The sequence below is a fragment of the Ovis aries genome, chromosome 3 (genome assembly GCF_016772045.2).
Source record: "Ovis aries strain OAR_USU_Benz2616 breed Rambouillet chromosome 3, ARS-UI_Ramb_v3.0, whole genome shotgun sequence".
In the NCBI taxonomy this organism is placed as follows: domain Eukaryota; kingdom Metazoa; phylum Chordata; class Mammalia; order Artiodactyla; family Bovidae; genus Ovis; species Ovis aries.
In genome coordinates this window covers 205,531,828-205,547,494 of record NC_056056.1, presented here as the reverse complement: position 1 = coordinate 205,547,494, position 15,667 = coordinate 205,531,828, and the positions used below count along the sequence as shown (strand labels likewise).

At 39.5% G+C, this 15,667-nt stretch overlaps 1 protein-coding gene across 3 annotated transcripts; it reads right to left on the bottom strand.

Moving 5' to 3' along the window:
- Positions 1 to 3,399: 3,399 nt before the first annotated feature.
- Positions 3,400 to 12,667, bottom strand: LOC101120482 (C-type lectin domain family 2 member F-like). 3 transcript variants are annotated; one of them, XM_042247557.2, is made up of 5 exons: positions 12,381 to 12,667; positions 11,787 to 11,879; positions 8,300 to 8,487; positions 7,442 to 7,548; positions 3,400 to 3,582 (listed from the first exon to the last, which is right to left on the bottom strand). In XM_042247557.2, the coding sequence occupies exons 1-5, from the start codon at positions 12,472 to 12,474 to the stop codon at positions 3,468 to 3,470; spliced, it is 597 nt and encodes a 198-aa protein (XP_042103491.1). In that variant the 5' UTR covers positions 12,475 to 12,667; the 3' UTR covers positions 3,400 to 3,467. The 3 variants fall into 3 exon arrangements, 2 of the variants coding, with proteins under 2 accessions (XP_042103491.1, XP_060270210.1); XM_060414227.1 differs by lacking the exon at positions 11,787 to 11,879; XR_003588542.3 differs by lacking the exons at positions 8,300 to 8,487; positions 11,787 to 11,879.
- Positions 12,668 to 15,667: the final 3,000 nt, after the last annotated feature.

The following is a 15,667-nucleotide window of genomic DNA, read 5'->3' as shown; positions in this document are numbered from 1 at the left end:
CCCTGTAGCTCTACTCTTGATGCATTTGTGGGGAGAAGCAAACTCCACACTCTACTAATCCACCACCTTGACTCTTGTCTTCTCAGATAAATATTTAAATGAAGATGAGTATGATTGAATATTTCATCAGTGAACTTTAAAAAAAAAAAGTATGTCTACTAGAAAAGGAAGAATTGGAGAACCCCAGAGTTAGTAGAAGGAAAGAAATCTTAAAAATTAGGGCAGAAATAAATGCAAAAGAAACAAAAGAGACCATAGCAAAAATCAACAAAGCCAAAAGCTGGTTCTTTGAAAGGATAAATAAAATTGACAAACCATTAGCCAGACTCATCAAGAAGCAAAGAGACAAAAATCAAATCAATAAAATTAGAAATGAAAATGGAGAGATTACAACAGACAACATAGAAATACAAAGGATCATAAGAGACTATTATCAGCAGTTGTATGCCAATAAAATGGAAAACGTGGAAGAAATGGACAAATTCTTAGAAAAGTACAATTTTCCAAAACTGAACCAGGAAGAAATAGAAAATCTTAACAGACCCATCACAAGCACGGAAATTGAAACTGTAATCAGAAATCTTCCAGCAAATAAAAGCCCAGGTCCAGACGGCTTCACAGCTGAATTTTACCAAAAATTTCGAGAAGAGCTAACACCTATCCTCCTCAAACTCTTCCAGAAATTGCAGAGGAAGGTAAACTTCCAAACTCATTCTATGAGGCCACCATCACCCTAATACCAAAACCTGACAAAGATACTACAATAAAAGAAAACTACAGGCCAATATCACTGATGAACATAGATGCAAAAATCCTCAACAAAATGCTAGCAATCAGAATCCAACAACACATTAAAAAGATCATACACCATGACCAAGTGGGCTTTATCCCAGGGATGCAAGGATTCTTCAATATCCGCAAATCAATCAATGGAATTCATCACATTAACAAATTGAAAAATAAAAGCCATATGATTATCTCAATAGACGCAGAGAAGGCCTTTGACAAAATTCAACATCCATTTATGATAAAAACTCTCCAGAAAGCAGGAATAGAAAGAACATACCTCAACATAATAAAAGCTATATATGACAAACCCACAGCAAACATTATCCTTGATGGTGAAAAATTGAAAGCATTTCCCCTAAAGTCAGGAACAAGACAAGGGTGCCCACTTTCACCGCTACTATTCAACATAGTTTTGGAAGTTTTGGCCACAGCAATCAGAGCAGAAAAAGAAATAAAAGGAATCCAAATTGGAAAAGAAGAAGTAAAACTTTCACTGTTTGCAGATGACATGATCTTCTACATAGAAAACCCTAAAGACTCCACCAGAAAATTACTAGAGCTCATCAATGAATATAGTAAAGTTGCAAGATATAAAATCAACACACAGAAATCCCTTGCATTCCTATACACTAATAATGAGAAAGTAGAAAAGAAATTAAGGAAACAATTCCATTCACCATTGCAACGAAAAGAATAAAATACTTAGGAATATATCTACCTAAAGAAACTAAAGACCTATACATAGAAAACTATAAAACACTGGTGAAAGAAATCAAAGAGGACACTAATAGATGGAGAAATATACCATGTTCATGGATTGGAAGAATCAACATAGTGAAAATGAGTATATTACCCAAAGCAATTTACAAATTCAACGCAATCCCTATTAAGCTACCAGGATATTTTTCACAGAACTAGAACAAATAATTTCAAGATTTGTATGGAAATACAAAAAAACCTCGAATAGCCAAAGCAATCTTGAGAAAGAAGAATGGAACTGGAGGAATCAACTTGCCTGACTTCAGGCTCTACTACAAAGCCACAGTCATCAAGACAGTATGGTACTGGCACAAAGACAGAAATATAGATCAATGGAACAAAATAGAAAGCCCAGAGATAAATCCACAAACATATGGACAGCTTATCTTTGACAAAGGAGGCAAGAATATACAATGGGGTAAAGACAATCTCTTTAACAAGTGGTGCTGGGAAAACTGGTCAACCACTTGTAAAAGAATGAAACTAGATCACTTTCTAACACCATACACAAAAATAAACTCAAAATGGATTAAAGATCTAAATGTAAGACCAGAAACTATAAAACTCCTAGAACAGAACATAGGCAAAACACTCTCCGACATAAATCACAGCAGGATCCTGTATGATCCACTTTCCAGAATACTGGAAATAAAAGCAAAAATAAACAAATATGATCTAATTAAAATTAAAAGCTTCTGCACAACAAAGGAAAATATAAGCAAAGTGAAAAGACAGCCTTCTGAATGGGAGAAAATAATAGCAAATGAAGCAACTGACAAACAACTAATCTCAAAAATATACAAGCAACATATGCAGCTCAATTCCAGAAAAATAAATGACTCAATCAAAAAATGGGCCAAAGAACTAAATAGACATTTCTCCAAAGAAGACATACGGATGGTTAACAAACACATGAAAAGATGCTCAACATCACTCATTATTAGAGAAATGCAAATCAAAACCACAATGAGGTATCACTTCACACCAGTCAGAATGTCTGCGATCCAAAAATCTGCAAGCAATAAATGCTGGAGAGGGTGTGGAGAAAAGGGAACCCTCCTACACTGTTGGTGGGAATGCAAACTAGTACAGCCACTTTGGAGAACAGTATGGCGATTCCTTAAAAAATTGCAAATAGAACTACCCTTTGACCCAGCAATCCCACTGCTGGGCATACACACCGAGGAAACCAGAATTGAAAGAGACACATGTACCCCAATGTTCATCGCAGCACTGTTTATAATAGCCAGGACATGGAAACAACCTAGATGTCCATCAACAGATGAATGGATAAAAAGCTGTGGTACATATACACAATGGAGTATTACTCAGCCATTAAAAAGAATACATTTGAATCAGTTCTGATGAGATGGATGAAACTGGAGCCGATTATACAGAGTGAAGTAAGCCAGAAAGAAAAACACCAATACAGTATACTAACACATATATATGGAATTTAGAAAGATGGCAATGAAAACCCTGTATGCAAGACAGGAAAAAAGACACATATGTGTATAACGGACTTTTGGACTCAGAGGGAGAGGGAGAGGGTGGGATGATGTGGGAGAATGGCATTGTAACATGTATACTATCATGTAAGAATCGAATCGCCAGTCTATGTCCGACGCAGGATACAGCATGCTTGCGGCTGGTGCACGGTGATGACCCAGAGAGACGTTATGGGGAGGGAGTTGGGGGGGGGGGATTCATGTTTGGGAACGCATGTATACCCATGGTTGATTCATGTCAATGTATGGCAAAACCAATACAGTATTGTAAATTAAAATAAAGGAAAAAAATTATTTAAAAAAAAGTATGTTTGATGGAAAGAACAACATGCAACAACATGAATTTATAAAGTATAAAAAGATACGTTTTTCTTTAATCACTTTATTTTCTGTATGGGAAAAACTCTTTATCTAAGGACAAAACCCTTTTCTGCTGCATGTGTACTTTTTTGCATCACTACAATTGCCACTGCTTATGCCCTTCTGAAACATGCAGGCACATTCTCCACTTCCGTCAATACTGAACCTAGAACAAAACAAAAAGATGGACTCTTCATTGACTGAACTTCATGAGAAACCGTAAAGCATAACCTAAAATATGCAGTGCAAACTCTGGTGACTATGTTTCAACACGTGGGATGTGGAAGGAATAGAAGAAGTGAAATAAGCCACATTTCTTTTCTTATCCAATTTTTACCTCCAAACTTTACCTGTGATGGTGAGAAGAAAGGGTTATGAGGGTTCAGTTCAGTTCAGTCGCTCAGTCGTGTCTGACTCTTTGTGACCCCATGAATCACAGCATGCCAGGCCTCCCTGTCCATCACCAACTTCCAGAGTTCACTCAAACTCATGTCCATCGAGTCGGTGATGCCATCCAGCCATCTTATCATCTGTCGTCCCCTTTTCCTCCTGCCCCCAATCCCTTCCAGCATCAGAGTCTTTTCCAATGAATCAACTCTTCGCATGAGGTGGCCAGAGGACAGGAGTTTCAGCTTTAGCATCATTCTTACCAAAGAACACCCAGAACTGATCTCCGTCAGAATGGACTGGTTGGATCTCCCTGCAGTCCAAGGGACTCTCAAGAGTCTTCTCCAACACCACAGTTCGAAAGCATCAATTCTTCGGTGCTTAGCTTTCTTCACAGTCCAACTCTCACATCCATACATGACTACTGGAAAAACCATAGCCTTGACTAGATGGACCTTTGTTGGCAAAGTAATGTCTCTGCTTTTGAATATGCTATCTAGGTTGGTCATAACTTTTCTTCCAAGGAGTAAGCGTCTTTTAATTTCATGGCTGCAATCACCATCTGCAGTGATTTTGGAGCCCAGAAAAATAAACTCTGACACTGTTTCCACTGTTCCCCCATCTATTTCCCATGAAATGCTGGGACCAGATGCCATGATCTTAGTTTTCTGAATGTTGAACTTAAAGCCAACTTTTTCACTCTCCTCTTTCACTTTCATCAAGAGTCTTTTTAGTTCCTCTTCACTTTCTGCCATAAGGGTGGTGTCATCTGCATATCTGAGGTTATTGATATTTCTCCCAGCAATCTTGATTCCAGCTTGTTATGAGGGTAGTCAACACTATAACAAAGGTCCATCTAGTCAAGGTTATGGTTTTTCCAGTTGTCATGTATGGATGTGAGAGTTGGACTATAAAGAAAGCTAAGCGCCAAAGAATTGATGCTTTTGACTGTGGTGTTGGAGAAGACTCTTGAAAGTCCCTTGGACTGCAAGGAGATCCAACCAGTCCATCCTAAAGGAGATCAGTCCTGGGTGTTCATTGGAAGGACTGATGTTGAAGCTCAGACTCCAATAGTTTGGCCACCTCATGTGAAGAGCTGACTCATTTGAAAAGACTCTGATGCTGGGAAAGATTGAGGGCAGGAGCAGAAGGGGATGACAGAGGATGAGATGGTTGGATGGCATCACCAACTCGATGGACACGGGTTTGGGTGGACTCTGGGAGTTGGTGATGGACAGGGAGGCCTGGCGTGCTGCAGTTCATGGGGTCACAAAGAGTCAAACACAACTGAGTGACTGAACAGAACTGAACTGAAACACTATAAATTATTTCATAAAGGATGGAATTCTTCCTTTTATACTTCAGAATTGTGCATTTTCAGTCACCAAGTCACGGTCTCTGTAATTCCATGGACTGTAGGCCTGCCAGGCTACCCTGTCCATGGATTTTCCAGGCAGGAATACTCGGGTGGGTTTTCATTTCCTTCTCCAGGGGATCTTCCCTATCCAGGGATCAACCCCATGTCTACTGTGTTTCCTGCACTGGTAAGTGGATTCTTTACCACTGAGCTACTTGAGAAGCAATATACTTCAGAATAAAAATGATCAAATAAATTTCTTTTGCCATTTAAAGATTATATAAAGGGAGACATTATAACTGATATTAAATTTACCACCCTTCACTTGTTAAAAAAAAATTGGACAATCTTAAGGCTGAAATAGATGTTCACTCATCTACTCTTTCAACTACTGTCATGGTTAAGTGGGTGTTTCTTGCTGGATAGGTTATGACACACATAAATAATTATAAATAAAATATTTTGAAAGGGTTTACTAAATACCTATTTTGGGTCATATATAAAGAAAGGAAGTTGAGAGTTCAAAATAGAATGGAGAGTTATGATGATTCCTGGTATATAATTTCTGTTAATTAAAATGCTTTCAGCAATTGGGGAGTTACTTTGTGACACTGGTGTCACTTCCTAGCTTCTAGTGTAACTTGAAATTTTTATCTGCCTGTTTCCATAATGTATGCGATTTCTTTTCTTATGCATTCTTTGGTGTTGAGAGCTCAATAATTGTCATAGGCTGAATTATGTACCCCCTTCTTCAAATTTATATATTGAGGACCTCACTGCTCATAGCTCAGAATGCAATTATCTTAGGAGGTGAAGTGTTTTAAAATGTTGGTTAAGTTAAAAAGGGGTCTTTACAGGGGCCCCTACTCCAGTATGGCGGATCTCATAAGAAGAAATCTGGGCACAGATAGGCAAGTGCACAGGGAAGAAGACCATGCGAAGACACAGAGGAGAAGATGGCCCAGGAGAGAGGCCTCAGAAGAAATCAACCCTGCCAAACCTTTATCTGAGACTTCTAGTCTCCACAACTATTATTTAAGCCACCAAGTCTGTGGTATTTATTACAGTAGCCTTAGCAAACTATTGCACCAATTTTAACTAACTTAGTTTTACTTCTCTCTCATCTTTTTTTTCGAAGTGGAGCTATATATAATACACGATATCTTCTCTCAAGAAAATTCCATAATTGTTAAGTTTGGTAGTCAGAAAGTTTATGTTATACTTTGTCATATATTTTTCAAAGTTGAAAACATAATGATTGGCTATATTATTGGGCTCAAATCATTGCATGTGTATTTTCACCCCAAATTGGATATAAACACAGTGATGACAGAAATTTCTCTAAATTTAGCAACTCCTGTTTCTCTGTTACGTCATACACATTCTATCATGTCTAGCACCAAATGCCACTGGATTGAGACAGCATCTGTCTTTAATAGGTGCTCAGTAAATTGTAGCTAGTGCCCCCTCTCTATGGGGAAATCAGTATCCTTCCAATTCCTTTCTCCTCCATGAAGTTGGAGAAAATCTTAAATATTTCAAGAACAGAAGTGAAGCCTACAGATACAATCAGTTCTTCAAGCTTAGGAACACAGAGAAAGTCTAGATTTTCAATGGTCAATGGAAGCAAACATTTTGCCTTTATCACTTAATTTTCTTCCATTTCAGGCCACCAGTGGGTGTAGTAAGTGTAGGTTTGAGTGATCTTTCTAAGATTCCCATGCCAATGAGAATTCAAAGCAATAGTAAACAAACAAACCAAAGGCAAAGCCCTGAGAATAAGACAAGGTTCTTACATGTTGGATTTTCATTTCATCTAGAATAAAAGAAATCTCTGTGGCTCACAAGTGGTATAGTCCATCTCAATGTGTAGAAATAAATATTGGTATCTGACCTTCACCCAAGACCATATATTTGTCTGAAGCTTCTCTTTGGCATTTAATTTGTTGAGGGTCCTTTTTGGGAGATGGTGTGGAGGAAAATATGGAGGTGGCTAATCATAGATTTCTGCTTCCCTGGTGACTCAGCAGTAAAGAATCTGTCTGTAATGCAGGAAATCCAGGTTTGATCCCTGGTTTGGAAAGATCCCCTGGAGAAGGAAATGGTGACCCCCTCCAATATTCTTGCCTGGGAAATCCCATGGGCAGAGGAGCCTGGCAGGCTGCAGTCAATGGGGTTGCAAAAGAGTCAGGCACAACTAAACAAACAAGAACAATTATAGATTCAGAGTTCTTACCATCCTTAACACATCTATGAACAAATACATGCTATTAATGCTTACCAGTTGCTGAATACATCTCCATTTGTCCATATCCAGAGTTTGCTTGTGCTGTCCATTTTCAGTCCAATCCAATAGCAAGAGGGTCCCAGATAGGGCATCAGAGATTCCTTTCACAAAATACAGAGTGCTCTCCTAGTTTCTTCATTCTTATTACCTCCAATGCTATGGTCATTTTGAGCCCACTACCCTCTTGCTAGAGTTATTGCAACAGCCTAATAACATACACTCTGCTTTTATATTTGTAATTCATGGGCACATTACATTTAAAAGAAAATGACTGTTTTAAAACTTAAGTCAAATTACGTCATACTCTTTATTTTTCATTTTCGGCAATATCTCCTAATTCTAGTTTAAAAAAGCCTACAAGACCTAGATGATCCCTATCCCTCACTCACATTCTCATGTTGGGTACATTGACTGGCTGCTTCTTTTCTGTTCATTGAATTTTCCAGGCAAGTCTTATCTTAAGATTCATATTCTCGCTATTTCCTTTTCTGGGAAGTTTGTCTCCCAGATATTCCCTTGACCAACTAACTCCCCTATGTACATTAAATTTTCCTCAAGTGTTATCACTGAGTTGATTATCTTACTTGCAGTTTACCCACTGAAAACACTCATAAAATCCTCTCAACTTACAATTTTTTGCATAAAAGTTACTAACTTGCAACATACTATATAATTTATGTTTATTATGATTATTTTTTATTCCTTGTCTCTTCCTATGTGATTTAACCTCTATAAAGACAAAGATCTTTGACTGTCTCATTGACTGATCTATCACACCCTTGAAGTATACCTGTTACAGAGTAGCTACTCAGTAAATTAAATGGAATATATACTGTGAAGGAGACATCTAACCACTTCATTCTTGGAGTTGAATATGGCCAGAGATCCAGAGTGAGCCGTGCATTTTGTCTGGCCATCCATCCAAGTTTTTTCACGTTCAGATTGAAAGAAACAATTATTATTGATTCGGTTCCAGCTTTGTGGACATATAATTGAATCCTCAGAGCATGTCTTGTTGTTGAAGATCACTGGATTTTTAGCTAAAATTAACACAGTAATTGAGGGGGGAAAATGAAGAAATTGCAAGAAAATAAAAGAGTTTCATCTTCACTGTAAAAGATTCTCATATGTTTCAGACTGAGAAAATATGTTATTTCCATGTTCAATTCAAATGATTTAACTGACATAATTCAGGAAAGTTAAAGGTCAAGAACAGAGCATAAAACAAATCATCACTGAAGAATGCAGATCTATGCATACTTTAAAATGGTAATAATAAACAAACTTTCAGAAACTCAATCTTCTTTAGACATCTTTCCTCCCATTTTTTTTTCATACTACTGGTATTTTCTTTATTTACCAGTTTTCTTCCCTGTAATTTACTGTGATGGCTGGGACATATCTCATGATAAATAAGGTATTTCTCCCTGTTGTTAATCTCAGAGACTTGGCTCCCTATTGCTGAATTAAGTGAGACTAGATTGTCTTTCAAAAACAGCACCTCTCATTAAAATTGTTCCTTTACCCTTAAACTCAAAACAATGGAGAGGAAAAAATGTTGAAATCTAACGAACATCCATTTTTTACTCTCCAACTTACTGGCACTAGGTAGATAAAATTACTCATGAAAGTGAAACAACCTTCAGAGAAACTAGGTTTAATAAAAAGGACACCTCTAACCCCAGCTGAAAGAAATGACTGGCTCACACTCAATACTCTGAATTTGAAGACCCTCAAACTGTGTAATAAACCAGCAGTGTGGGACTATACATATGAGTCCTGGTATAAAAGTCAAGTGGAAAAACTCAGGTCACCAATATTAATTTCAAAATGATTTTAAAATGTCAAGTTCAAATAAACATCTTGTTCAAAAATCAAGTATTTGGCTCAGAACTTGGGTCACCAGAAAGCCATGTTTTCTGATTCACTCACTAATTTGTTCATTCATTCAACAATTATCATTTGAGCTTCCACCATGTGCCAGATAAACTTTTGTAGCTTTAGAAGTACAACTCTATAAATAAGATACAAATATCCTTCTCCTTAATGGGACTTACATGTCTAGTAAACTATACTGCTGCTGCTACTGCTGCTAAGTCACTTCAGTCATGTCCTACTCTGTGCAACCCAATAGACAGCAGCCCACCAGGCTCCCCTGTCCCTGGGATTCTCCAGGCAAGAATACTGGAGTGGGTTGCCATTTCCTTCTCCAATGCATGAAAGTGAAAAGTGAAAGTGAAGTTGCTCAGTCGTGTCTGACCCTCAGTGACCCCATGGACTGCAGCCTTTCAGGCTCCTCCATCCATGAGATTTTCCAGGCAGGAGTACTGGAGTGGGGTGCCATTGCCTTCTGCGAGTAAACTATACTAGTTTGTCATAAAATGAATCAAAGTAAAGGGGAAATTAAAAGACACTTGCTCCTTGGAAGAAAAGCTATGACCAACCTAGACAGCATATTAAAAAGCAGAGATATTACTTTGCCAGCAAAGTTCTGTCTAGTCAAAGCTATAGTTTTTCCAGTGGTCACATATGGATGTGAGAGTTGGGCCATAAAGAAGGCTGAGCACTGAAGAATTGATGCTTTTGAACTGTGGTGTTGGAGAAGACTCTTGAGAGTCCCTTGGATTGCAAGGAGCTCCAAACAGTCAATCCTAAAGGAATCAGTCCTGAATATTCATTTGAAGGACTGATGCTGAAGCTGAAGCTCCAATGTTTTGGCCACCTGATGTCAAGAACTGACTCCTTGAAAAAGACCCTGATGCTGGGGAAGATTGAAGGTGGGAAGAGAAGGGGACGACAGAAGATGAGACGGTTGGATGGCATCACTGACTCGATGGACACAAGTTTGAGTAAGCTCTAGGAGCTGGTGATGGACAGGGAGGCCTGGCATGCTGCAGTCCATGGGGTCATAAAGAGTCAGATATGACTGAGCGACTGAACTGAACTAAACTGTAAGATTGGAAGCAAATATATAGACTTGACAGTGAAGATTTGGAAAAACTCCATAAAGGTTTGGAGAGAAAGGATAAAGCATAAAATAATCATCTATGGAAGTAAGAGAATTAATGCACTCAGTTCAGTTCAGTAGCTCAGTTGTGTCCGACTCTTTGCTTCCCCATGAATTGCAGCACGCCAAGCCTCCCTGTCCATCACCAACTCCTGGAGATCACTCAAACTCATGTCCATCGAGTCGGTGATGCCATCCAGCCATCTCATCCCCTGTCATCCCCTTCTCCTCCTTCCCCCAATCCCTCCCAGCATCAGGGTCTTTTCCAATGAGTCAACTCTTCGTATGAGGTGGCCAAAGTACTGGAGTTTCAGCTTCAGCATTAGTCCTTCCAATGAACACCCAGGACTGATCTCCTTTAGGATGCACTAGGGGAATGTAATATAATTGCTAGACCCCAACCCATTTATTTTTAACTATCCTAATTGCACCTGGTATGATTCTCTGATGCTCATGTATTTTTTCTCCTCAAAGGCAAGCTCACTGATAAATGCCTACTTGATCTCCTGATTCAGCACAAACACTCCTCCCATCACAAAGTCTCACTTGACTACTAGCGAAGTGAAGTGAAAATCACTCAGTAGTGTCTGACTCTTTGCAACCCCGTGGACTATAGAGTCAATGGAATTCTCTAGGCTGGAGTGGGCAGTCTATCCCTTCTCCAGCAGATCTTCCTGACCCAGGAATTGAACTGGGGTCTCCTGCATTGTAGGAGGATTCTTTACCAACTGAGCTATCAGGGAAGCCCAACTACTAGAGGTAGACTTATAATCTCTTCTTCTGCTTCAAACTGAATGTGCTTCGACTTAGTAGTTATTTTATCATGGCTCAGGCAGTAAAGAATCTGCCTGCCAATGCAGGAGAACCAGGTTCGATCCCTGGGTCAGGAAGATCCCCTGGAGAAGGAAATGGCAACCCACTCCAGTATTCTTCCTTAGAAAATCCCATGGATAGAGGAACCTGGGCAGCTACAGTCCATGGGATTGTAAGAGTCAGACACGACAGAGCAACTGACACCTTTTTCTTTTCATGTTTACATGCTTTTTTCTTCAGTTAATAATGAATTCCTTCCAGGGCAGAAAAATCTACTTTTTTTAATTTTCATTTTGGTATCATCATATGCCTGAAGTTCAAGAGATATTTATTAAAAGAATGTTCATTCTAGAAGACAAAGCAGAGTAACTAATTTTGAAGAAAAACTAGGTGGCTCTGGTAGGGAGAATATTTTCTGAGTCCAGTTGTTCAGTGAAGGGGAAGGAAAAGCTAGTCACTGGTATAACCAACTCAATATTAATACAATCAATATGTTTTTAGCAGCAATTGCTTACTCACATTTTTGAGGAAATCCTAACACTGCCCAAAGAAGAAAGGCAATACCTCCACAAATCATACTTGACATGATTAGCATTTTCTTTGTTACTATACCTGTAGAAAACATGTCACTGTTTATCTTGTAAAGAAAAGCGAACAAGTAAAGAAACAAAAGGCCCAAATAATTTTTCCCCTCTATCATCTCTACATGCTATAGTTCACAACCCAGTAACTAACACTTAGGAAAATGAGGAAAGGCACAAATATCTAATTTGCAGCAACAGTAGTCTCAAAAGTGCTTTGGCTCTACTTTTTGGTGCCATTTCTGAGAATTATGTTACTCAATCTTCTATCTGGACTCCAGACAAGAAAAACAAGTTTCTCCTGGTGCTTTTTAATGAAATACTGCCTTTTCCAAGAGATGGGGGTTAATCTGGTGGAGAAGGGTAGATCCACAATTTCTCTGACGTCTTTGCTTTCTTTGTAAAGAAGATTGTTTCTACTTAAGGGTCAGCTTTACATATGATATAAACCAAAATTCTGAGAATGCAAGGTTGGATCAAGAAAGGATGCTCAGTTCCTGTATCCGAGGACAACTTCTGTCTTTCCTCTTACCTGGCCTTTTGATCCTCTGCTCCACAACCTTCCTATTCTCAATCCTTTCACTCTCCATCTCAGACGCTCTTGGAGAAGGCTCTTTGACAGTCATAGCGGATGGAATAATCCTGGGGATGAACTGATAATTATATCTGATCCTCACTGCAGGAAAGCAAGAAGCCAGTTTTCTCTGGGAAGCGGGAGGAAGAAAGATTCAGCTGGAAACAGTGCAGAAATCTAGCATCCAGATGCCCCCTTGGCTAGCGCATATCACGTGTCCTTTTCTTTTACGTTTTCATGAACCTGGGTAGTAACGGCTGTCAGGCAATTACCAACCGGTACCCTAGCTGCAGGGGCGGTGGATCAGCAGCCTGGGATTGGCTGGAGCACAGTGACAACTCTGAGAATTTCACATCTGATTGGCTCCTTACCTCTCACCGGGTAACTACTCAAGGCAGAGCCAGGAAAAGCCACTGTGATCCAGTTTTGGCTTCTTTATATAGTCCCCCCAAAATCTCAAATCTGAGACAATTTTACATGGTGGGCTTACAGCCCATGGGGTCATAAAGAATCGGACAGGACTGAAGTGACACGCATACACGCACTTCAGAAGGAGTGTTTAAAAGTTTCACATACAAAGAAGAAAAGGTTAAAACATGAGGTTTGTAATGAATATTACAAATAGATACAATGACAGATATGTGGCTGGAGGGGTGGGGTCGGGTGGTCAGGAAACAGCTTTCTTCCGTTTAAAATAAAATTTTCTGCCTATACAAATTTGTCTTCATTTTTCTAGCTGACCCTTTCCAATGCAATTATGTGCAGACTGGCCAGATTTAGCAAATTAAAACCTAGATTTTCCACTTGAATTTGAATTTCAGGTCAACAATACATATTAAAATAAATAGAAATATTGCATAAGGCATACTTACTTGAAAAACATATTATTTTTTAAGCTAAATTTACAATTTAACTGAATAAAATATTCAGGTATCTTATTCAGTTAATTCAAAATACAAGATGTATTTTACCTGACAACTCACTTAGATCACAACATTTTTTAAATCTTTTAAATTGTTAGGTGTTCCAGGGCTTGGTTGGGGGTTTTCCTTGATTCTCTGTTTATATTTCTCCGTGAACGTTAGGTTGTGATGCAGCCCAAGGACTGAGAACAGGAAAGGAGCAGGGAACAAAGAGAAGACAGATTGCTGTTTCTTTCAAGGTGGAAAGAAACTAGAGAAAGCGGAAGTAGAAAAAGAGGACATGAAGTGCTGATAAGCAGATGTGGAGAACTCTAGTGCAGGCAGTTTATTTTGAAAGTGAGAGAAAGGAACAAGAGAATTGAAACAGGAGACCTGTCAAGCAAATCACCACTGTGGATATCTGGAGGTTCATTTAGCAGAGAAATTCTAGCAGTCATGGTTAACACCACCAGGCTGTTCCCCTCTCTGTCATTTTCAGCTGTAATGAGCTTCTCTAGAGCCTGAGAAGGAGAGCTTGCTATTTTGCCTTCACTGGCTTAAGGCTCTTGTTCCCTAGGGGAGAAATTTCAGGCTTTGTGTCTTTTCAACAGTGACTGTTCTTCATCTCCCCAGACCTGAAACATAAGGGAAATTTGCCAATATGTTGTGACGTGCTTTCAAACTTACAGCATCTGGTGCAGTTTGTAAAGTACCTTCAGGGATCTGTGATTTACCTTTGTATCCCCAGTTCTCAGGGTGTCTGTGCACTCAAGCAAAACCACAGTCTGCCTTTAGCAACTTGTTAAACATTTTGGCTGAATTCTTTATAACAGCTTCTATGAATTGAGTATTTTCCCCAGGTGAAAAGATTGCATGTCCTATCTTTCTTTGAAAGTACCTGTCTTTTTCAGATTTCAGCTTAGATGACTACCCTATAACCTCAGAGCTCTGATAGGTTTAAGCAAAGTTATGAATTTGTGATGATGCAGCTCTATTTAGTTGTAAAAGCAGAAGTGGCTGACTTCCCACCCTGTCCTCAGAGTGTCACTGTTTCTTCCTTTCCAGGGGCTCTGTTCCAGGGACCCAGCCTTGCAGCCCTTACATGTTGACGTGTTTGCTCAGTTGCAGTGGGATAAACTTCCGCCACTTGCCATCAAGCTTGCTGTCAAGACCTGAAGGAATTAATGGATACTGACAAAGCAGAGACATTACTTTGCCAACAAAGATCCGTCTAGTCAAGGCTATGGTTTTTCCAGTGGTCATGCATGGTTGTGAAAGTTGGACTGTGAAGAAAGCTGAGTGCTGAAGAACTGATGCTTTTGAACTGAGATGTTGAAGAAGATTCTTGAGAGTCCCTTGGACTGCAAGGAGATCCAGCCAGTCCATCCTGAAGGAGATCAGCCCTGGGTGTTCTTTTGGAAGGAATGATGCTAGAGCTGAAACTCTAGTACTTTGGCCACCTCATGCGAAGAGTTGACTCATTGGAAAAGACTGATGTTGGGAGGGGTTGGGGGCAGGAGGAAAAGGGGACGACAGAAGATGAGATGGTTGGATGGCATCACTGACTCAATGGAGTTGGTGATGAACAGGGAGGTCTGGAGTGCTGCGATTCATGGGGTTGCAAAGAGTTGGACACCACTGAGCGACTGAACTGAACTGAACTGAAGCTTCAGTGTAGGTCCTACAACTCTCCAAAATAACCTGGCTGCAGTGCTTAAGACAACTGTTTGATTCATTGCGTCACAGTTCAGGTTTTAACACATCCTGCAGTTACAGACATGAGGATGGGGTCGGGTGGTTTCTGTGGTTAAATGCTTAGGCAGCAGAATGTGGGAGAAGTGAGGCTTTCCCATGCGATAGTGGTGTGACCAAACCACCTAGAATTCAGCCCTTGAACACACTAGCAAGGAAGTGCTAAGTTCCTACTCAGGCACCTAAAACCCACTTGCAGCATCAGAATCTCCTTTCTGGAATCTGACATGCAGACCCGCCTACTTACTGTGCATAACCCCATATCGTGAAAAAGGAGAGGAGAGCTAAGCAACTGCTATGCTTCCTATATGTGTGATACTGTTTCCTAATAAATGTTCTGTTGGGAATGCATTGTTTGACCATTAGCTTTTAAATATGTATGTGCTCGGTAGGTGTTGTGTAATCAAAGAAGGGCGATCTCCCTGTTCTGACCACAAAACTGTGGCTTGTATCACATAAAACGTCCTACCAAAAATTATTATCCAAGTTGAACAGAATTTGTAAAACAATTGAGAAGGCAAACTCAAGGGACTTTTTATATTCTACATGCCTTCTAGAAAGCAAACAAACACACACCTCTTTTTGTAGAAA

Bases quoted from the DNA above. Each gene is read 5' to 3' on its own strand.
- LOC101120482 (XM_042247557.2), bottom strand. From the start codon at position 12,474: ATGACTGTCAAAGAGCCTTCTCCAAGAGCGTCTGAGATGGAGAGTGAA. The intron at 8,488-11,786 runs GTGAGTAAGCAA...TGTTAATTTTAG, and splicing joins GTTAGGATTTCCTCAAAAAT to CTAAAAATCCAGTGATCTTC. The intron at 7,549-8,299 runs GTTAGATGTCTC...ATTTTGTGAAAG, and splicing joins TCAACTCCAAGAATGAAGTG to GAATCTCTGATGCCCTATCT.